The 22,760-nt window shown below is 35.3% G+C and overlaps 1 protein-coding gene and 1 pseudogene across 2 annotated transcripts in view; one reads left to right on the top strand and one right to left on the bottom strand.

The window, feature by feature from the left end:
* Positions 1–22,760, bottom strand: part of COL24A1 (collagen type XXIV alpha 1 chain) — a 417,618-nt gene that overhangs the window by 277,625 nt on the left and 117,233 nt on the right. For both annotated transcript variants that reach the window (XM_063697321.1, XM_019023728.4), the window contains 7 exons: positions 16,794–16,847; positions 14,808–14,852; positions 5,873–5,926; positions 5,751–5,795; positions 5,456–5,509; positions 5,154–5,207; positions 82–135 (listed from right to left, as the gene is read on the bottom strand). In XM_063697321.1, coding sequence (XP_063553391.1) covers positions 82–135; positions 5,154–5,207; positions 5,456–5,509; positions 5,751–5,795; positions 5,873–5,926; positions 14,808–14,852; positions 16,794–16,847 — 360 coding nt within the window. The remainder of the gene's footprint in view (positions 1–81; positions 136–5,153; positions 5,208–5,455; positions 5,510–5,750; positions 5,796–5,872; positions 5,927–14,807; positions 14,853–16,793; positions 16,848–22,760) is intronic.
* Positions 12,782–13,873, top strand: LOC134758582 (uncharacterized; annotated as a pseudogene).

Here is a 22,760-nt window from a genome sequence, read left to right as displayed (position 1 = left end):
TATGTTGAAACATGTTTTATCAAACAAGTTTAATTTCCACCATTTTGTTTCAAATTTATTAACTTTCCACCAATATTTTACCTCTGGTCCTGGAGGGCCAGATTGTCCTTGGAGTCCTGGGTCACCTGTTTGGCCCTAAAATGGGGGGGGGGGGAGGATCAAAGTATAAACATTAACTTAATAAACACAATTAAAAGAAGAAACAGGCATATGGTAAACAAATAGCAGTCAGTCATTATATTATCATGTCAAACAAGGTTGTAATGACTTTTTAGAAAAATTTGTAACCATCATTACTGTAAAAGTTTTTAAATAAGATGTTTATGGGTTTAATATACATTCACTCAAGTGTTAAGTGATACAAACAAATTAATGAGTCAAGTGCTCAAATCAAGAAAAAAATTGTGTGTTTATATGTGTTTCACAGAGATAAGACAATAAAGCTGGACTCAACAAGATAGGGAATTCTAGAGGAGAAACTGCTTTTATAAATAACCACAGTCCCAGGGCTGTCTCTGAAAACTCCTCTCTCCTTTGATACTGTAAGTGGCCTGAATTAGTAATTAAGACTCACCTGGATTGAAATCCTTGTTGCTTAATCTCTCTAAGCCTCAGTTTTCTCATCAATAAAATAGAAATAATAATTATAGTACTAACATTCTCAAAGAGTCATTGGAGAGTTAAATTAGATAATATATGTAAAGTGCTAAGCACAATGTCTGACATATGAAGTACTCATTAAATGTCAACCAATTTTACAATCATTATTCCTTCTCTTCACACCCTTTCTGCTTTCCTGGCTCACACATAGAATTCCTAGACTGTTTTCATCCTTTAATTGAAGTTTTAAGGATTCAGTTTCCGTATCTCTGAAGCTAGTTTCTGACATTCATGATAAAGATGTGAAATTAGGGTTAAAGGAGAAAGTGACAGGAGAGAGAAGTAGGTATAAAGCCTGAAACTAGAGAAGGCTAGCAATGCTCTCGAGAGATGAAAGTTTGGAAAGGGAGGACAGTAGTCTGATATATCCATTTTCATAAGAAAAACTATTGCATTCATTATTTCTGCCATATTAAGTTTCTATATGAGCTTCAGATTTAATTTAAATAAGCCTCAGATCACCTAAACTTGCAAGTTACAATACGGGATTGCCCATTTTCCAAAATCTAAAGCACAGTTTCCAATATGCACTTAATTCATTCTCAGTGCTGAGGTATCTGGACATAAAACAGGACACCATAAACTACTGCAATCAAATCTAGAGAAAGCCAGTGAAATATTATGGAAAGGATCATTTAAGTTTCCCTTTCCAAATAAACAAAAACAAAATCTGTGATCCATCAGAATCAGTATACTGAAGTTCTTAAAATGACAAGCATCTCTCTTTAAAGAGATAGAGATAGGGGCGAGGGGCTCTCATTGGAGCCCTCTAGTGGCAAAATCCAACCACAAAGCTAAATTTCTAAGCAGTGAGGATAAAATAGCAATACCCTAGGGCTTTGTTTTCAGAAAAGCTGATTGACAATCAGATATTTAAAAACAGAAATTGTGTAATGATTTTATTTGATCTTCAGAATAATTCTTCGTTTTGTAAAACTTCGATTGCAAATTTCCTATGTCAATTTTTCTTTATAAAAGCTGACATTTTAAGTAACTTATAGATAACTAATATTAAATAAACCTCTACAAATGACAAAAATCCCTAGCTAAAAAATGGATAGGGCATAACAATTGTGTTTGTTTTCTTGGTCTAAAGGAAAGTGTATTTACGAACAACCTCAGAGTGGTAGTTTTCTCTATTTTTTTAAAAATACTTGTAGAGCAAAAGCTTCCCTATTCAAGAACTGTAACAACTTTCCAAATCAGGACATTCCTTCTTATATCTTGAAAATATTATTTCATGTTACAACTTAGATCTACTTGGAAACAATATTAGTTAGTAACATCAACCTCTTAGGTAACAGAAAATTAAAAGTAGGATCTATAAAATAGGGAAGACATCCTTATGATGTTGGCATTCTTTCCACGACAGTAAACAAATATTTTAGATAGGCATTAACTTATATAATTGAATGTGGGAGTTTGTTTCTTAATATAATAACTGATTCTGCATAAGCAACTTTTCATCAAACAAGTGTCTCCTTCTATAAGAAGGAAAGGTTTCCTGGTCAAACACCTACAGTTTTTCTATTAATAATATATACAGCCAGGTGCAGTGGCTCACACCTATAATCCCACACTCTAGGAGGCTGAGGTAAGAGGATTGCTTGAGGCCAGGAGTTTAAGACTAACCTGGGCAACAAAGCAAGACCCGGTTTCTACAATTTTTTTTTTTTAATTAGCTGGGTATGGTGGTGGGCACCTGCAGTCCTTGCTACTTGAGAGGCTGAGGTGGAAGGACCACTTGACCCCAAGAGTTGGAGACTGCAGTGAGCTGTGATGGCGCCATTACACTCTATCCTGAGCAACAGAGGGAGGCCCTGTCTCTAAAAATATTTTTTTAATTAAAACAAAAAGATACAAACAAGTAATAAATACAACAAGAGACAAAATACAAGGCTATCTCACTAATTTTAATTCATGAACGCTTATCTTCGGCCCAAAGTAGTTTTCAAAAGTTTGATAAAACAAATAAAAAAAAATCAATTATCTCCCTACCAAAGTAATTCCTGCTGACATTAATTTTCTTTATTAGAACAGTACAGAAAGGTGTAAAATGAGTAAGTAAGTGAGACACTCTCACTGTCTCTTGCTCCCTGCCCTAAAAGAACATCATTAGCATTTATTGTGACTTCTTTCAGGAAAAAAATACTAAGGGCTTTAAGATAATGTGTTAAAGGTGAAATAGGCTCTCTGCCTTTTCTTTAGCTTACACTAGGAGGAATATTAGTAAGTACTATGTCTAAAAGAGAAAAACATCATAATCACAGGACTATAAGGAGCCTTACATATGATATGGCCTAAACTTTCTTTTTTCTTTCTTTCTTTTTTTTTTTTTTTTGAGATGGAGTCTCACTCTGTCGCTCAAGCTGGAGTCCAGTGGCACAATCTTGACTTACTGCAACCTCTGCCTCCTGGATTCAAGCGATTCTCCTGCCTCAGCCTCCTGAGGAGCTGGGACTACAGGCGCCTGCCACTATGCCTGGGTAATTTTTGTATTTTTAGTAGAGACAGGGTTTCACCATGTTGGTCAGGGTGGTCTCGAACTCCTGACCTCGTGATCCACCCACCTCAGCTGCCCAAAGTGCTGGGATTACAGGCGTGAGCCACCGCACGTGGCCCTAACTTTCATTTTAAACATGAGAAGCTGGTACCATGGTGGTTAAATACCCAAGGTGATAGCCAGTAGGTTAAGTGCCTGAGCTGGGACCAGAATCCAGGTCTTTGTCTCTCTAGCCAATGATTTTTTTACTCCCATCAACATGTTATAAATATAAATTTAATCAAAGAGTAAGGAACACTAAAATGGTTTGCCTTGTGTAAGCACGATAGTTGACTCTAGTTTTCTCAAAAAATTAATTGTAAAGCACAAAAAATACTTATAATTTTTATTAGTTAATAGTGCCCTTAGAGCATGTATTGTATCATTTCATCCTATTTGGTCAAGCGCTAGAAAACTGTCACATTATTTAAAAAAAAGAATATGTAAAAAGTATCTTATTTTGCCAATCACTGCAAATATCAGAGAGTCTTTATATGGTTTAGAACCATCCTTGAAAAACAGAAGTTGTTTGTTAGCTTCATGACCTAGTCTCATGATCCAATTTATGCACTCTAGAGTTTCTGAGATTCAGCTCAAGGGTACAAGGGAGGGTACATGGCTTATTAGGTTAAGCCCTTATGGCAATAAGCCCAGGGCAAAGAACTAGTATAAGCAAAGGTCACCACTAACATTTCATCGAATAGATGCCAAACATTGTTCTTTGGGTTAAATAATTCCTAAGAGATGTATATAAAATACTGTCACTGTTAGAAGTCACAAAGAATGGGGTAAAGTTCTGTAATTTAATACTGCTTCCTGAGATAAAAAAAATAAACAATCCTGAGATGGAAGGGTAGAGTTAGAGGGAACACAATGAACTGCTCAGGAACATAACACAATTATTTTTAATGTATATTTTAATGTGACATTAATACATTATAATCCTATATGTATTTTTTGTATGTATAATCATCTCTACCTTTTTCATAGAATTGAATCCTATATCTAATTTTTTCTATCTGTAATCGCCTTTACCTTCACAGAGTTGTAATCAATATTAAACTCCTAAAACCATCTTAAAATATTAAACCCTAAAACAGTACGGCACAGTAGCTAAACGCATGAGCTCTGACATACCTGATTGCCTAGGTTTTTCTGAATGGTCACCTACTAAGTAGGTGGCCACCCAGGTGACCTTAGATGTTTTCTAACACTGTGTCTCAATTTTCTTAATATAAAAAATAGGAATAATAATAGTACCAACTTTGTAGGATTGTTGTGAAGATTAATTTAGATGTATAGTCCTTAGAATACTGCCTGGTATTGTGGAGATACTCAGCAAATGTTAGCTATAATAATTATGATTTTTAATATTTAGAAATATATTTTCTCAAGTTTTAACCATTTAATTTAAATAGCTTTAATTATTAAGTAATTTTAGATTTATAATTTTTTGAGTTTTATGTTAACAGCAATATAAGGTATCTTTTTCTTTCATCTAATCGATGTCCAAGGGTTAGGAAAAAAAATAAGGATTTAGAATATTTTGGTCCACAAGAGAGTGCAAACATGCTACCTTTTCTTCAGACTGTTTCCTTAATAAAATTGATATTTTGAAAAGTTAAAATATTATTTAAGGTGCTTTATATTTTCTGGCTTCAAAGCCTATTGTTTTAATTTAAATATTGTCTATATTAAATTATTCAGTAGAATAATATGACCAAGATCTTTAGGACTCTCAGAAACTTGGCTTTGGCCTAGGGTTGGGAGTAGAGGGAAGTCCAAAAGTCTATGGAATGTGAACTGAATACCTGAGGGATTTACTATATTCTAAAACTAAGGAGACAAATGCTCAGTAGGCTTATACCCTACTTAGATCAACAGTGTCGAGACTCATGCCATGGCATGCACTCTGTCAGTTACAAAGAGCAAAGCAAAAGTTCAAACCTACTGAAGGCCCTGGCTTTCCTCTCATCCCTGGTGGTCCTGGTAAACCAACAGCACCCTAAAAGAAGAGAATAACAGACAGAAGAGAAAGTTGTTATACCACAAAAGGCAGACATACCACTATTTACAAACTGCTAAAAAATTTCATAAAGTATGCTAAAATATTGAGACAAAAGTTTCAAACAAGAACTTAAAACCATATTGATACCACATTCTAACACAATACATGGATAAAATAATAAGCAGTTCTTTCTTTTGAATTTACCCTTTTTCATATTTACATAAAATTAATGGTATAAACATTACCTTGTCTCCAGGATACCCGGGTTCTCCTAGCTCTCCTGCTGTGCCTTGTTCACCCTGGAAAGCACAATTTCATGCAAAGATACTTATGTATCACAAACATGGCAATATTATAAGAAAGCAAATATTCATTGTAGAAGAATAATTTCTCTATTTTTCTTACTTCTGAGGAAAACTAATATAATTGATACTACAAATTAGACTCCATAAAAACAAAATATTTCATAAATTGTGTTGACTGAAAAGTAAAAGACAAATGTGATAAAAATTATTTTTATAATATTAATATTTAAATCACCTTATCACCTTTGATTCCAGGTAGTCCTTTATTCCCTGAAAGGCCCTACAAAAAAAAGGTGACATTTTGTGATATCATAGACAGATTAGAGGGAAATATCCATTATACAAATAGAACCATACCATTGGGCCAGGAATTCCAGCAGGTCCAATTGGTCCCACAGGGCCAACACTGCCCTGGAAAACAGTAAGAAAGAAACGCATCATTAAGCATTCATTAGGATTAGAAAGAAAATGTGGCAGAATTAATAAATTAATGAACCCAAAACAGTCAACTCACTAAGCTCCTACACGTGCCTTGTTCTTCAACAACTTATTTTCCTCTCCACATTTATAAATCATACCAATATTTCAAACTTTAGTGAGGTCCATCATTTTTCTGAAACCTTTTCATATTTGTCTAGTCCACAGAGATTCTTTCCTCCTTTGAGCTCCTATAATACTGTCCATGACATTCATCTTGCAATATTTCTCCAACTAGATGAGACCTTTAAAAAATATTTTAGTGCCATGTTCCCAGGAACTAGTCAACAGATACTTCATTTGATTGTCTTAGAGTTTTATTTCACCCACTTATTCAGCAAATATTTTTTGAGCAGTTACTATGTGCCAGACATCCTAATGATTTGATTTTATAATTTCAAATTTGCAGAATGAGAAAATTTATCATAATTTCAGGGATAAACTCAGAGGCAAACAAAAAGCTCTACTCTTCTGGGCTTATCAAGTCTATTCATCATTTAATATTTACTAAGCATAATATGTACGAGACACTGTTGAAGAAAAAAAGAGAAAAAAGACACAATCTCTAACATCAAGGTTCTCAATTTAATGCTCTAATTCTTCAGAAACATTACCACTATTATCTCCTGCAAGCAAGAGACTTAGAAAAAACTTCAATATGTCATCTTAGAAGACAAAGGGCAATAGCAACATAAGGGTATGAAAGAAAAATTTGAAAAACAAAATGGCACTTCTTGGTGGTTTGGGATCAGTTATAATTTCTGTGTCACTGAGGTCTCATTTTTCTTCTTTTTCTCACGACCTTTCTTTGCCTGGCTTCCTTACTACTCTTTATAATGGAAATCCAAGTTAGTTCAAACTTCTCTTTTTAGTTTCTAAATATTAAGGAACTCTTAAAGTTGCATTTGTGAAATGCTAAGAATGTTACCTCTTGTAGTTAGAATTCTAATTTCTTAGGATAGCATCCTAGGCCCTCTCTATTAGGCTTCCATCAAACTTTCCAGTCTCCTTTCCTTCCACTGTCCTCATTTCCCTTCCACTTTACTTCTCCCTCCCCGAAATCCTCCATTCTAGCTGCAGTGGACTGTCTTTCATTTTCTGAACATGCTCTCCCTTACCAAATGCTCAGAACCTATGACAAGACAGTTACCAGTACTAGAATGCACTTCTACTACACTACTTAGTACATGGCACTGTACTTTTTTTTTTCTGCCTTCCTAGTCTGTGCATTTTGTGACAGCGGAAACACATGTTTCATTCATTTTTTTTATTTCCCAGACCCAACATAATAGCTGGCAGATAATGGTTCTGAAATAAAGTGTAGAATGAATACTGAAGGGATTAATTTGAAATGGTGATTTCTAGAGCTCAATATCCTAACATAACAGCATTTCTAATTGTCTACATTTATATAATACAAATTTCAGAATGGAAAATAAGACATCATACGGATGAGTCTTAAAGTCTGTGAAATACAGCTAAGATAAATTATTTCTAACATGTTTAATCCTGAAATATATAACACCGTTAGAGGCAAAGGGTAATACTTTCCAACTTAATAGATATGCAATATTAATACATGATGCTTGTAATTTCAAATTATGTCAATAGGAAAACTTGTGCTTATGATTACAGTGGCTAGCTTATTCAAAGTTCATAGCTTTAAAACTTATGATAGGTTAGAAAAATACAAAAATATCTCTGTTTGGAAATTATGCAAAAGTAATCCAAGTAAGTATGGAAAGGACTATCTTAACAAACACACACACAAATCTTTCTTTGTGTCCTTTTGTTTTCTTCATAGATAAAATAATATTCTTAACTTTTTTCAGTAAGTATATTACTAGCATCTTCAGATGAACGTACTTTGTATATATAATATCTTATTTTACTTTTCAGTGACTCTACATGAAAAATCACATAACAGTAAGTATTGGGAGATATGAAAAATATATTATAATGAACTTAGAAAAATAAAGAACTATAAAGTAAAATTGAATACTATGGAATTGAAATTTCCAAGAAACAGCATGTCACAAATTGAGTGGAAATCCTAGCCCTGAGAAACTATAGCCTTCTGAAAGCAACTCAGTTCTCAGTTCCACAAAGGTAACCTGAAAGTCCTTCAGCATTCCCTACCTACCAACTCATCTTCCATAAGAACATGGAACAGACAGAAGAAATACTTTCATGCGTGGGAGCTTTGTTGAGGGTGTTTGGGATACGGCATCAGAGACAGAGGAGCCTCCCACACAGCTCCTCTGAGAACTTCTGAGTTAAAGTCAAAGAAATAGAGAGACCCAAAGGATAAGTTATTTGTATTAAAAAGAGCAGTCACTGGCCAATTAATAAGGGTTCATATGGTATACTGTAGAAAGGACTGTGAGTTCCACGTGGTGCTTTTAAATCACACCCATCATACTCACACGTGATACACATTGTCACTAGTCTAAGAAAGCATATAACAATGACAACCAACTGCATGGAAAAAATAATTTAGATAAAGCAATAGCATCTCTTATCAGAAACTATACCTGCTGGAAGGGAACACCTGAGAGATAAAGCAGAGGCTGCTGCTCCGGGCAAGCAGACAAGTTGTTTACTACGCAATATAAAGGTTCTTCATAATCCTTCCCAATTACTTTCAAAACCTCATTTCCTTCCATTCTGCTCCCAAGCCCTTACTTCCTATGCTACAATCCCACTACTCCTCTTTCCAGTCCCAAACATTCATTTTCCCCCATCTTCTGTGTATTTGAACACAGCATTTTTGTACCTAAAGAAAGCTTTTCCCCCTTTCACCCCACCCCATTCATATACAATCTTCAAGATATGGCTCCAAAAATATCTCCTTTGTGAAGCCTACTCTGACTTTCTGAGATAACACAAATTGCTCCTTTCTCAGTGGTTTTACATTTAATCAATTATAGCAGTAATCACAGTATATGACACTACTTATTTCTCCTTCTATGCCATTAGATTGTAATGTTGCCAAAAATAGGAATTTTAACTTGTTCATATTATTAGGCCTAGCAATTAGTTCAGCTATTTAGTAGGTGCTCACACTGTTTTAATTTTAAAAAGTAATGAATGTAAAATGGAAGTAACAATACCTGCTTTATCTACTTTACAACTCATTGAGGAGCAAATAAGATATGTATATAATATAAAACTACTTTGAAAAGTAGAAAGGACCATCTATATCAGTTTAGAAGAGATGAGGACTACAAAGATGACTCTTACTATCTGATATGGTTTGGGTGTGTCCCCACCCAAAATTTCATCTGAATTGTAGTCTCCATAATCCCCACATGTCAAAGGCAGGACCAGGTGGACATAATCAGATCATTGGGGAGGATTCCCCCATGCTATTCTCATGATAGTGAGTGAGGTTCATGAAATCTGATGGTTTTATAAGCATCTGGCATTTCCATTGTTGCACTCACTCCGTCCTGCCACCCTGTGAAGAAGTGCCTGCTTCTCCTTTGCCTTCCAACATGACTGTAAGTTTCCTGAGGTCACCTCAGCAATGCAGAACTGTGAGTCAATTAAATCTCTTTCCTTTATAAATTACCCAGTCTCAGATATTTCTTCACAGTGGTATGAGAACTGGCTATTACAGTAAACTGGTACTGCAGAGAATGGTTGCTGCTATAAAGATACCTGGAAATGTGAAAGCGACTTTGGAACTGGGTAAGAGGCAGAGGCTGGAACAGTGTGGAGGGCTCAGAAGAAGACAGGAAGATGTGGGAAAGTTTGGAACTTCCTAGAGACTTATTGAATGGCTTTTATCAAAATCCTGATAGTGATTTGGACAATGAAGTCCAAGCTGAGGTGGTCTCAGGGTAAGATGAAAAACTTCCCGGGAACTACAGTAAGGGTGACTCTTGCTATGCTTTAGCTAACAGACTGGTGGCATTTTGCCCTGCCCTAAAGTTCTGTGGAACTTTGAACTTGAGAGAGATGATTTAGGATATCTGGCGGAAGAAATTTTTAAGCAGCACAGCGTTCAAGAGGTGTCTTGGATGCTCTTAAAAGCATTCAGTTTTATGCATTCACAGAGAGATAGTTTGGAATTGGAACTTATGTCTAAAAGGGAAGCAAAGTATAAAAAAGTTCAGAAAATTTGCAGCATGAGAATGCAATAGAAAAGAAAAACTGATTTTCTGAGGAGAAATTAAAGTCAGCTGCAGAAATCTGCATAAGTAATGAGAAGCCAAGTGTTAATCCCCAAGACAATGGGGAAAATGTCTCCAGGGATTGTCAGAGATCTTCACAGCAGCCCCCTCCTATCACAGGCCCAGAGGCCTAGGAGAAAAAAATGGTTTTTGGGCTGGGCCTAGAGCCTTGCTGCTTTGTGCAGTCTCAGGACTTGGTGCCCTGAATCCCAGCTGTGGCTAAAAGGGGTCAACACAGAGCTCAGGCCGGTGCTTCAGAGGGTGCAAGCCCCCAAGCCTTGGCTACTTACACATGGTGTTGAGCCTGCAGGTGCATAGAAGTCAATAATTGAGGTTTGGGAACCTCTGCCTAGATTTCACAGGATGTCAGGAAATGCCTGGATGTCTACGCAGAAGTTTGCTGCAGGGGTGACACCCTCATGGAGAATCTCTGCTAGGACAGTGTAGAAGGGAAATGTAGGGTCAGAGGCCCCACACAGAGTCCCCACTAGGGCACTTTTTAGTGGAGCTGTGAGAAGAGGGCCACCATCTTCCAGACCCCAGAATGGTAGATCCATCAACAGCTTGCACCATTCACCTGGAAAAGCCACAGGCACTCAATGCCAGCCCATGAAGGCAGCTGGGTGGGGGTCTTTACCCTTTAAAGCTACAGGGTGGTGCTGCCCAAGGCTGTGGGAACCCACCTCTTACATCAGTGTGACCTGGATGTGAGACACGGAGTCAAATTGAGATCATTTTGGAATTTTTAGTTTTAATGACTTCCCTACTTGATTTTGGATTTTCATGGAGCCTGTAGCCCCTTTGTTTTGGCCAATATCTCCTATTTGGAATGGGAGTATTTACCCAATGCCTGTACCCCCATTGTATCTAGGAGGTAACTAACTGCTTTCAATTTTACAGGTTCATAGATGGAAGGACTTGCCTTGTCTCAGATAAGACTTTGGACTTGGACTTTTGGGTTAATGCTGGAATGAGCTAGAACTTTGGGGGACTGTTGGAAAGGCATGATTGTGTTTTGAAATGTGAGGACATGAGATTTGGGAGGAGCCAGTGGCAGAATGATATGGTTTGGCTATGGCCCCACCCAAAATCTCATCTTGAATTGTAATTCCCATAACCCCCACATGCCAAGGGCAGGACCAGGTGGACATAATTGGATCATGGAGATGGTTGCCCCATGCTGTTCTCATGATAGTAAGTGAGGCTCACGAGATCTCATGGTTTTATAAGCATCTGGCATTTCCCCTGTTTGCATTCACTCTGCTACCCTCTACAGAAGCCACCTGCTTTTCCTTTGTCTTCCACCATGATTGTAAGTTTCCTGAGGCCTCCCCAGCAATGTGGAACTGCGAGTCAATTAAACCTCTTTCCTTTATAAATTACCCAGTCTCAGGCATTTCTTCATAGCAGTGTGAGAATGGACTAATACAGTTATCATTAGCCATTTCCTTTTCTGTAGAATCTCTTCCCATGAACTGAAAGGTGAATGGAGAAAGAGAAAATACAGAAGATCCAGTTATTTTTACTGAGTACTTTTATGTGCCAGGCAGTGTGCTAAGTTTTGGAGCAGAAAAGTACAGATAGAGTGTTTCAGGTAGACAAACATGTGCAAAACCTTATAGCAAAGATGCTGCATAGCATCTGAGAATTAACAGCTTTGCTAGTATACAAATAGTATGTCATGAACATGTGGATAAGAACTAAACCAGACTAGATATCTTGGGCCATATTTTAAAAATTTGGTCTTAATCTTGACAGTAACAACAGAAGCTTTTTAGCTAATCAACTCCATGCTAATAGATTAAATAAAAACTGCATGAAGAGCATCTTTGGAATCTAACTCCTTTTGCCTACTTCCTTTCTCTACCCACTGACTAATATCTACAGGTTTAACCCTATTCTAAGTTCTCAGGAAAAAAAAAAACATCACACAGACTTTCTCAGACAGGACTAAAGAAATCTCATAAGGTAGATAATATACACATAAGGGAGTATAAGTTTTAAGGAGGTGGTACAGACCAACAAAATTCTGGACTCTGGATTTAGATCACCTGGCTTCAAATCTGGGCTCAAACACTTATCAGCTAAATAGTCGTGGGTTGGTCTGAGAATGGAATGACTTAACAATTGTGGCTAGTCCACTGAAAATAGTAAACAAATGTGAGGTGCCCTCAGTAATTTTATTATTACTACTACTACAAATCTTACCATTATGTTAGAGAAAAGTTTAAATGTTTCAGACTCACACAGGTTCTTTGACTCTAAATCCCATACTCATATTATCCCAAGATGGCAAGTTAAAGCTTATGCTGACTTAAATTTTACCACAGTTCCAATAACTAAGCTCCTGACTTATTTATTTTTATTTATTTGATTTTTTTTTTTTTTTTTTTTAGAGAGATGGGGTCTTGCTTCATCACCTAGGCTGGAGTGCAGCAGCATGATCATAGCTCACTGCTGCCTCTAACTCCTGGGCTCAGGAGATGCTCTCACCTCAGCCTCCTAAACAGCGGAGACTACAGGTGTGCTCTACCTCACTCGGCTAATTAAAACATTTTTTCAGCTTTATTTTTTTCAACGTTTTTTATTTAAATAAGGAGAATTCTTCCCTATGGAAAGAGCTAGCACAATCACATATTTGAAAGGAGAAACAATAGGTACTGAACCGGAGGGAAAGGGCGAAGGCTGAGTGTACCAGCACCAGCCTGGAGAATCCACAATTCCACTTCCTATCCAAGGTAAGTTTCCCAAAATAATATATAAAGAAGTTGCACATTATACCTTTAGCCATCATCTGCCCTTTCAAATATCTGGTCTACATGAAAAGAGAAAGAGGAAAGGCCAAAACGAAAACAAAAGGAAACAAAAACAAAACGCAACCCTCTCAAAAACAAAAGAAAAAAAAACCCAAAATCTTTTTTACTACACAAAGCATAAGGTCAAAAACTTACAGTACCAGTGTCCCCTTCAAGCCATGGAAGAAAAACATCCACATAAAGCCTTAGCAAGAATTTCCACTCTGAGGCTTTGTAACATGCTGAAGACAGGGCCCTGGGGGTGCTGCTGCCATTTTGGAGGCCACCAACTGGGGTGGAGAATCAGTGAACAGCACGTCTCATGCACTTGGAAGATCACCAGCCAAATATGCACTGGTGGCCTGGTGGAACATGGCTGGGTGACTGCCTACCCCCAACACTGAACCACTCCTATCCTGGATGACCTACTTCTTAGGTCTGTCTCACATTTCACAAAAGAGCTGGAAGTCTGCATTTCTCATTCATCACAAAACAGGACAAAGCACACACACTCTAGTATCTTTGGTCATCAAAGGCCATTTCCAACAGACCCTCAAACTCACGTTTGCTTTGCAAGAAGTGAAAAGGGACAAACGAAGATTTGAAGGGCAGCCTGCAGCCACTTGGCAGAAGGAAACCAAATGGCAGGGAGGGGGCTCCACCAGAGCTGCCATGCTGCCACAGTGGGCCAGGCTAATTTTCTTTTTTCTTTCATTTTTTTTTTTTTTTTGTTGTTGTTGTTGTAGCATTGGGATCTCATCATCTTGCCCAGGCTTGGTCTCAAACTCCTAAGCTCAAGTAACCCTCCTGCCTTGGCCTCCTAAAGTGCTGGGATCATAGGCATGAGCCACCATGCCTAGCCGTGACTTCTTTGACCAAGCTGTCATCTTGTGCTTTGGGACAGCTAAAGGTAAGGGAAAGAAGACTGAAAGAAAGGCTATCAGTATATTGAACAGATATTTGCACTCCCATGTTTATTGCAGCACTATTCACAATAGCCAAAATACAGAATCAACTTAAGTATCCATCAGTAGATGAATGAAGAAAATGTGGTACATACACACAATAGAATATTATTCAGCTATAAAAAAGAATGAGATTCTGTCATTTGCAACAACAGGAATGGAACTGGAAGACATTAGTGATATAAGCCAGGCACAGAAAGGTAACTAACACATGTTCTCACAAATATGTTGGAGCTAAATATATGAGAAGGGTAGGGGTGGGGGATATAAAAGGGATGATAAATAGGTACAAAAATACAGTTAGAAAGAATAAGATCTAGTATTCCACAGCACAATAGAGTGGCTATTTTTAACAACAGTTGATCACAGATTTCAAAATAAAAGAGTGAAATTAGAATGTTCCTAACACAAAGAAATAATAAGTGCTTGAGGTGATACAAGCACCAATTATTCAAATTTGATCATTACACATTTTTGCTTGTAACAAACATCACATGTACCCCCTTAATATGTACAGCTATTACGTATTGAAAATAATTAACAATTTTTTAAAAAGGAAAGAAGAGGGTCTTCGATGTCTTATGCTTTCGAGGAAACTTTGTCTTATGTATCCTTTAGCGCACAGGTACAAATACATACATATAGGTCTATAAAAATATATCATTATTTTTTCTTATCATAAAATACAATTAATTTTTTGACTTATACTACTGGTCTAATTATTCATATCTGGTTGAAAAAATACATTTAATCAAGGTTGATAACCAACAATGACAGTAAAACCTCTCATTTTCCTAAGTTTCAAAAACACATCTAACACATATAAATTGCACAATAAAATATTTTCTTAAGAATGATGATATTTAGTGATACTCACTCTAAGACCAGGAAACCCCGGAGGACCAGTGCCACCTACAAGTCCCTATTGTAAAAGAAATTTGCAATACTTATTAAATTTGATTCCCAACTACTAAGGGTATTTCTGAAGATAAACACAAAACTTTCTAGCTAAGAATACATCAAAATGTACCTTCTACTATAGCTAACTTCTGAAACTCCCCTAATCTATGCATCCTCCTGAGAAGGACAAACCTATGGTGGCCATTTATGTTCTTCACAAGTGCCCTTGGCTAAATGCTTTTGGATGCCAGGACTACCACCTAGCTTCAGCAGAGTCCTCTCTGCCTCCTATGTATTTAACCAAGGAAGTAAATCCCATCAATAATCAACACTGTACACTTAATTATGCTATCCATTCTATGAAAAGACAGGTGGTCAGCACGTAGGGTTAGAAAAACATTTTTGGACGGTTTAAAACACTATGGACTCTTTTGAAGTACATTATTTAAATTCTCTAATCTTCATTTTTCTCATTAAAATAGAAATACCAATATTTGTTCTCACTGTAAATATCACAATGAAATCTGTCATATGTAAAGGCACCATAAAAATGTATAAAATTTTCAATACTGTTAAATTATTTATATAAGTATCAGATTTTTAATGATCATTATTAATTTTTCCAGCTGATTTGTGATTGGTCTTTTGAACTCATTGTCATTGCACTTTATAGTCTTTAAGATAATTCCTAATTCACTTTATGTCACTGTCACATTATTTACAAGGCACGAAGTACATGAATGTCCTTTTTTTGCATTTCAAATTCTGTTTGGAAACAAAGGCAGAGAATATACTATAGAAAATTATAAACCAGTAAACTAAATATATCCAGTTGACTATTGTATTTTAAAGATTTTAAAAACTCAAAATGCTCCTGAAGAAATATTATTATATTTTAAATGAAGAGCAGATTTCAAAAAAGAAAACTTTAAATATTCTAGGAGTCTTAACAGACTTCATGGATAGTAACTGACAAAAAATTATGTAAAATGGCTTCACACTAGGTACACAAGTGCACAAATGGCATTAAAAATAAATAATGTCTACTTTATTATGCTTGAAATGGGAAGCTCCTCAGAATCACATGCAAGAAAAAAATGGTAAACATTCCACTTAAAATAACATTCAAGTTTTTAACAATTTATTTGAAAATCAGTTCTACTCTTATCTGCTATGCCTTGTAAGAAATGCAGTCTTGGCTGAATTCACTGAATGAGCTAATATAGTTTTAATTTGGAAAAGAGAAGTAAAAAAGAAGAAAAATAAACTATTTTAAACTCTTCATGCTAGTGATTTACTTATGTGTAATTATTGGAACTATTCCCAATTTAGGCTACAGAGATTTTGTGTTTTTTTCTAACTCACTTACAAATCTTATAAAAAGAATATGTGAATGGCTTAGATTGGGGAATAGCTATTGGATGGTTTTTAAGAGCAAAAACTAAAGCTTTTCTACCTAGCGCCAAAAAATAGCAATCCATCATCATTCTTTGATGATATAATTAAACTAATTTTAGAATAGTAACTCTTTCTCAATCTGAACATTGACAGCTAAATAATCCCAAAGTAGAATAATTTTCTATAAAACACTAAGAAGTAAGGTGGATCAATGACAGGTTTGAGTCCAAAGAGCAATCGCTGAGTGTACAATTTTTATATAAGGCTTGTTAGTACTTTCATGTATAAGAGACAGTATTGTGATCACATATTTTTAATATTTTACTTAAGCAGTTATACTTAACATCATCAAAATAATTTAAAGATTGAATGTCATGATGAAATTTGAAATATTTTTGGTTAATTTCCTAAGTTGAAAAATCACAAACTGGAATGTGCACAGTGGTGTGGAGATTGTTTTTCCAATAGTGTTTATTCACAAATATGATAATAAGGACTGTAAGTGCAGTGCTATGAAGTATGAATGATGTTAGAATGCAAGGCTGAACCAACATAATGTACTCACAGGACTGCCGTCAAGACCAGCAGGGCCTCTGTCTCCAAAGTCACCTGGAAAACCCTGTCACAGGGAAAGAGGAAGAATGCCAACATATATAAAGAATTCATTTTTGCTGTATTTTCTAACAAAGAATTTAGTAATAGAAAATATTAATTTCCTAACTCTTAAACTGTAATGCAACAAACATTCTTTTGCATAACACACTTAATTGATTTTAAATACAATATTCAAAAAATAAAAAACGAAATACAGTATTTCTATATGTTATAAAAATTATTTTATATGCCACATAACATATACAGAAAACGAAATTGGAGAAGTTTGTTCATCATACATAAAAAATCACCAAATGAAAGGAAAAACAATAAAGATTTCTGGCTGAACAATCTTCAGTTATCTCTGCTATTCCAAACTGTTCCTATACTCACCCCACAGAGAATAAAATAGCTAGTATTATTAAGCACTTGCCATGTGCTAAAGGGTTTATGCACATAATTATATATACACACTTCATTTCATCTTCATAACAGGTCTATTCAATAGATACTAATATTCTCACATTGTTGTTGAGGAAGTTAAAGCACAGAGAGTGTAGGTCACTTGCTCAAGGTTAGACCATTAAAAATGGGTGGGACTGAGATGTGAATGGAAGCAGACTGATTCTAGAGTCCATGTTTTTCAACTATGCTATACTGAACACTTTAAATCATCATTCCAAGACATACATGTAAAACAAAAAGTCCTTTAAGTACAATTTTATTAAGGAAACGAATAATACACATAAATACTACAAATTTAAAATGAGGTGAAAATTAAAAGCTTCCCAAATGCCTATTGAGAAGTCTACATGGTAAAACTATGAAGGATGGTAAAATAACAAACCTTCTCATTATAAATTCTATTGTAAAATAACTCAATGCTCAGCTACTCTTACTTTACAATACTACATTTTTCTCTAAAGATTTACCATTCCTCAACTTTAAAGCTCACTTTTTAAGAGGCTATTTTATAAAAATGTTTATAAGACTTACTATTGTAAACATTTTCATAATATTCATTTACAGAAACTAGGAATAACAAAAATAAAAATCTATCATTAGATTCTTATAATCTCTTTACATAGGCAAGTCAGTATTAAATATTATGTTTTACAGACTGCCAAAAATTACTGGTTCCAAGAGCAAATATGAATAGGTTAAACTTAAAAGATAGTTTAACAATGGAAAAAATGTGCAATGTTTCTAAAATATAGTTAACTCCTACTAGAAGCACAGTTTCTCTTATTCTGTAATCAAAGGATAATGTAAAAACCATCTGTGTAGTCAAATATATTGTAGCCATACTCCCTTCAAAGTCAGCTGAAGCTCAAGCATTTTACTTTCGTTGTCTTTGGAAGTCAAATTTTGTTGTCAACAACTTGCAAATCTGCAATATATTATCCTATTCAGTATGAGCTAACATGGATACTTGAAAGCATTTATGACACACAGGTAATGGAAAAAGTAGAGGAAATATATACTACAGTAAGTCTGAAACATAAGAGATGATTGATTTTTTTTAGATAGATCATTAGTAGGTTTTCCAGAAACCCCAGTGAAATAATAAAGTATAGGGGACACACTGCATGATTCCATTACTGTGTAATGTCCAGAATAGGCAAATCCACAGGGACATAAAGTAGATTAGTGGTTGCCTACGGCTGGTGATGTGGGGGAGGAATGGAAAGTGATTCCTAATGAGTACAGGATTTCTTTTGGGGGTGATGAAAATGTTATAAAATCAGATACTGTGATGGCTGCACAATTCTGAATATACTAAAAACTGCCAAATTATATACTTTAAAGGTGAATTTTATGGTATGTGAATTATATCTCAATAAAGTTGTTCTTAAAAAACAACCTGAACAAGGAGTGGGATTGCTGAAAAATCTTTGGGAATTCACTCAGGATTGCCTAGAGAATGTGCTGTTCTCCCAATCCTTCCCAGTCCCTTGCATCCAGTGGAAGAAACTGTTCTCTGGCTCACCTTCCCTCAAAATGAGTAATTTTTCCCCACCTAGGAGAGGGAAGATGGGAAAGAGAAGAGGGGAAAGAACTGTGATCAGTTCTTCCCTTATCACAAAATACTTACTTTCTACAACCAGCAGAAAAACAATGCAATATTCATTAATTTCAACTTCTTATTCTTCCAGTAGTTCACAAACATGTGTATTAGTTGTTCACCATGACTTTGCCCCTGAAATAATTTAATTGAACTAATATCTACTTTAAATTTTTAACGTATTTTTCTTTATTATTATTATTATCATTGTCGAGATGGGGTCTCACTTTATTGCCCAGACTCTTCTCAAACTCCCAGCTTCAAGTGATACCTCCTGCCTCAGCCTCCCATAGTGTTGGGATTACAGGCATAAGCCACTGTACCAAGCCGTTGTGTATTGTTTCTCTTCTCATTTTTTTACTCATTAAACATTTCATTTTAATTCTCTATTCTTGATAGAGATAATTTATTCTTTTAATCCCTCATATGTTGATCATGTATTATCAATTTTTGAAATAATTTCTATGAAATCTAGACACTTCTTGTTTTATGAAATATTGCACAGTTAATACCACAAAGGCATTATTTGGCTCCTTATTAGACACATAATATTTTCTTTTAAAGAATATCATACCAATGTTTTATATTGTTGAATATTTCCTTGCTTGTTTAATGTTTATTCAGTTGTTTTTCAATGCTAATAACTGCATTAATATTTTAATACAGGTGAGGTTCTATATTCTTTTAATCATGAACTTAATGTTTGCAGCCACATAGCTTCATTGCCAAAAAATGGTCTTCAAGATTGGTTGTGAAATATGGAATAGTAGTGACAAAATACATATCTTTCCTTTAATTTTATAATACAAAAGACAGTCTCTATAATTTCTTTCTCCAGTTGAAAGAATGTTGAAGAATGAAATATTTTGTTATATTTGCCTGGTAGAAAATTATAATCATTAATTTAAATCAAATTGTGTTTTCCTAAAAATACTCTCACGTTGCCAAAGGACAAAATGGCCATTTAGCAGGATTATCATGCAACAGAGATAGGAAAGCTCAAGAGTTTTGCTTTTCTTGTTCAATTTGCCAGTTTCATGAATGTAACTTTCATCTTCTAATGAGCATGCCAGAGTCACATTGTTGCTTCTGTGTTGTATATAGTTCTCTTTTTCACATTTTGATCAGTTAAAATATTTTATGTGATAAAGAATATGATGTTTCAGGAATTTCAACAAATCTCTTCAAGTTGTAAATAATTTTCTATTTTCTCATTTATTTCCAGTGATCAGTGTGGTGGACACTTTAAAGGATCTCCAAAGATTCCCATTTCCCAGTGTTCACACTTTTCTATGACATTCTCCCTTTGAGTGTAGCTAGCACCTATGACTTGCTTCATCTAACAAATAGCATATAGCAAAGGTCATGAGATATCACTGCCATGATTATGTTACACTATATAAGACTGTCTTAGCAGCCTGGAGCTAGAGACTTCTCTTATGAGTTTGATGAAGTAAGCAGCTGTGTCGGAGAAGTCCATGTGGCCAGAAACTGTGGGTGACTCTGCAAACTCTGGACAGTCTATAGGACCTGAGAGTGGCCCATAGCCAAGAGCCGGCAAAAAGCCAGAGCCCTCCATTCTACAACCTCAAGGTAATAAATTCTTCCTACAACCTGAATGAGTCTGGAAATGAACTTTACCCCAGTCAAGCTTCCAGATGATAATGCAGCCTGTCTGACACTTTGATTGTTAAACTTATGACCAGAGCAGAAGACTCAGTTAAGTAACACCTAGATTCCTGACCCATGAAAACTGCAAGATAATAAATGAATATTGTTTTAAGCTGCTAAGTTTGTGGTATTTGCTATGTATCAATAGAAACAGAAAACCAATTAAATTGGTAATTAAATCTTCTTTAGAGAATATATAATGTCTTATTTCCAAATTTTACCATAGGTAATGCTCAATATAAGTCTACTGTTGTTTCTAGTTTTAAAAAACTTAGATCATCTCTGAAGATTTTCTACTGCTGTCTACTTTCTATTACAAATTATAATAACAAAAAGTATTAAAATTTTTGTATTTACTTTTTTGAAAATTTGACTTTATCTTATTAAATATCTGTATTTTAAACTTTATCATTCTAGCATTTCATGTCGACCTGTCGCCAGTGTAAAAAAATCTTATCATGCTTCATGAATTTTGTCTATACTTATGTAAAGACAAATTTAATAATAATATGCATTGTTTAATAATGGAAAATGCTTGTCAGTCTCCAATTGCAACTGTTTGCAAATATCACACTAATTCTATTACCTCAGGAAGAATAAATCATAATAGAAAGAAAAGATAATAGAAGCTTAAAATTACCAGAAAACAGTATTTTTATTATGTAAGATTCTATTGCATTCATGCTGAGAGAAAAATTAGATAATTAATTTCTCTTTCCTTTTATCAAAATACTTCTACTGCCTGCTCGAACCCTTACCACAATCTTGAGCAGCTTCTGTCTCCAGTGTCAGCAATGGTACCACTCAAAAACCTTCATGGCATTCAGACATGAAGATACAGGCAAGAGATGTGGAGAATTTCTCTGAAGCCTAAACATTATTAAACTGTGGTACCCAGCCTCAATGATGGACCTCAGTGATCTTTGATTCCCGGTATTCATGCTGTTATGTAGTCCAGACGCACCCTGAATTATGTGGGCCTATGTGACCAAAAGAATATAGAAGTGACAATGTGTAATTTCTGAAGCTAGGTCATAAAGATACTACAGCTATCACCTTGCTGTAGTATCTTTACACCACTCACTCTGGGGGAAGCCAAAGCTATGTTCTGAACACATTCAGCAGCACCGTGGAGAGGTCTCCATGGGGAGGAAGTGAGGCCTCCCATCAACAACTAGCACCAACTTGGCCAGCAAGTGAGCCTCCTTAAAAGCAAATCCTCCAACCCCCAGTCAAGCCTTCGGATGACAGTAGCCCTAACCAAAATCTTAACCATAACCTCATGAATTAGAACCACCCAACTATGCCACTACCAAATTCCTGACCCACAGAAACTATAAAAATAATACATATTTATTGTTGTTTTAAACCACCAACTTAATTTGTTTCATAGCAATAGATAGCTAATACATAGTAACAAGAGTGACTGTCTAGGATTATGGGGCATGTGATGCCAGTGCTAAGTGCTGGATCCTGAATGACAGAGGCACTCAAGTATTTTTAAAATACTCAAGTATTTTAAATGTATGATATGCAGGGCCATCTAAAGCTCAGAGCCCAGAGCAAGTTTCTCTGTTGCCTGGGTCTAACAATGGTACTGTTATCAAACATGGTAGTTATTAAACACTAAGACCAAAAGAAGTTTGTTAGACTTGATAGGCCTGAATACATGTATGTGATATTAATATTTTAGATCACTCATAGATACTACATTTGGTAGTCTATTTAAATATGTTTAAATGGTGGAAAACTTCTTGCTTAGCATGTCCAGTAAAAGCATTATTTTTCTAGCTCCACAAATAATATTTTTAAATGTATATAAGATAACTAGGAAAATAAGAGGACCAAGATAACCATAAAATGGTCACAATGACTATATTTACAGAATTTTTAAAAAACAAAAGCAATACAAAAACCTTTCTGGAGAACATATTTTGTTCTTTCTAGAGGAAGGTTTAGAAACAACATATTTAATCTGAAGTAGAAATGAATAACAATTATCATAGAAGGTTATATATTAAACAAGCATTAATAATCATAACAGAAATCATTTGTTCCAAAACTAAGCATTGAAAACACAGGATCAGACTAACTTGTCTGGAATTAGAAACACTAAAATTTAACCTAGAAGTTATTTTTACACATTCTGCATATGAATACATATTACCAGGAAATTCTGTTATTTTAAAATCCCTCAAATAT

Source organism: Gorilla gorilla, chromosome 1 (genome assembly GCF_029281585.2).
Source record: "Gorilla gorilla gorilla isolate KB3781 chromosome 1, NHGRI_mGorGor1-v2.1_pri, whole genome shotgun sequence".
Classification (NCBI taxonomy): domain Eukaryota; kingdom Metazoa; phylum Chordata; class Mammalia; order Primates; family Hominidae; genus Gorilla; species Gorilla gorilla.
This window is presented reverse-complemented; position numbering and strand designations above follow the sequence as displayed.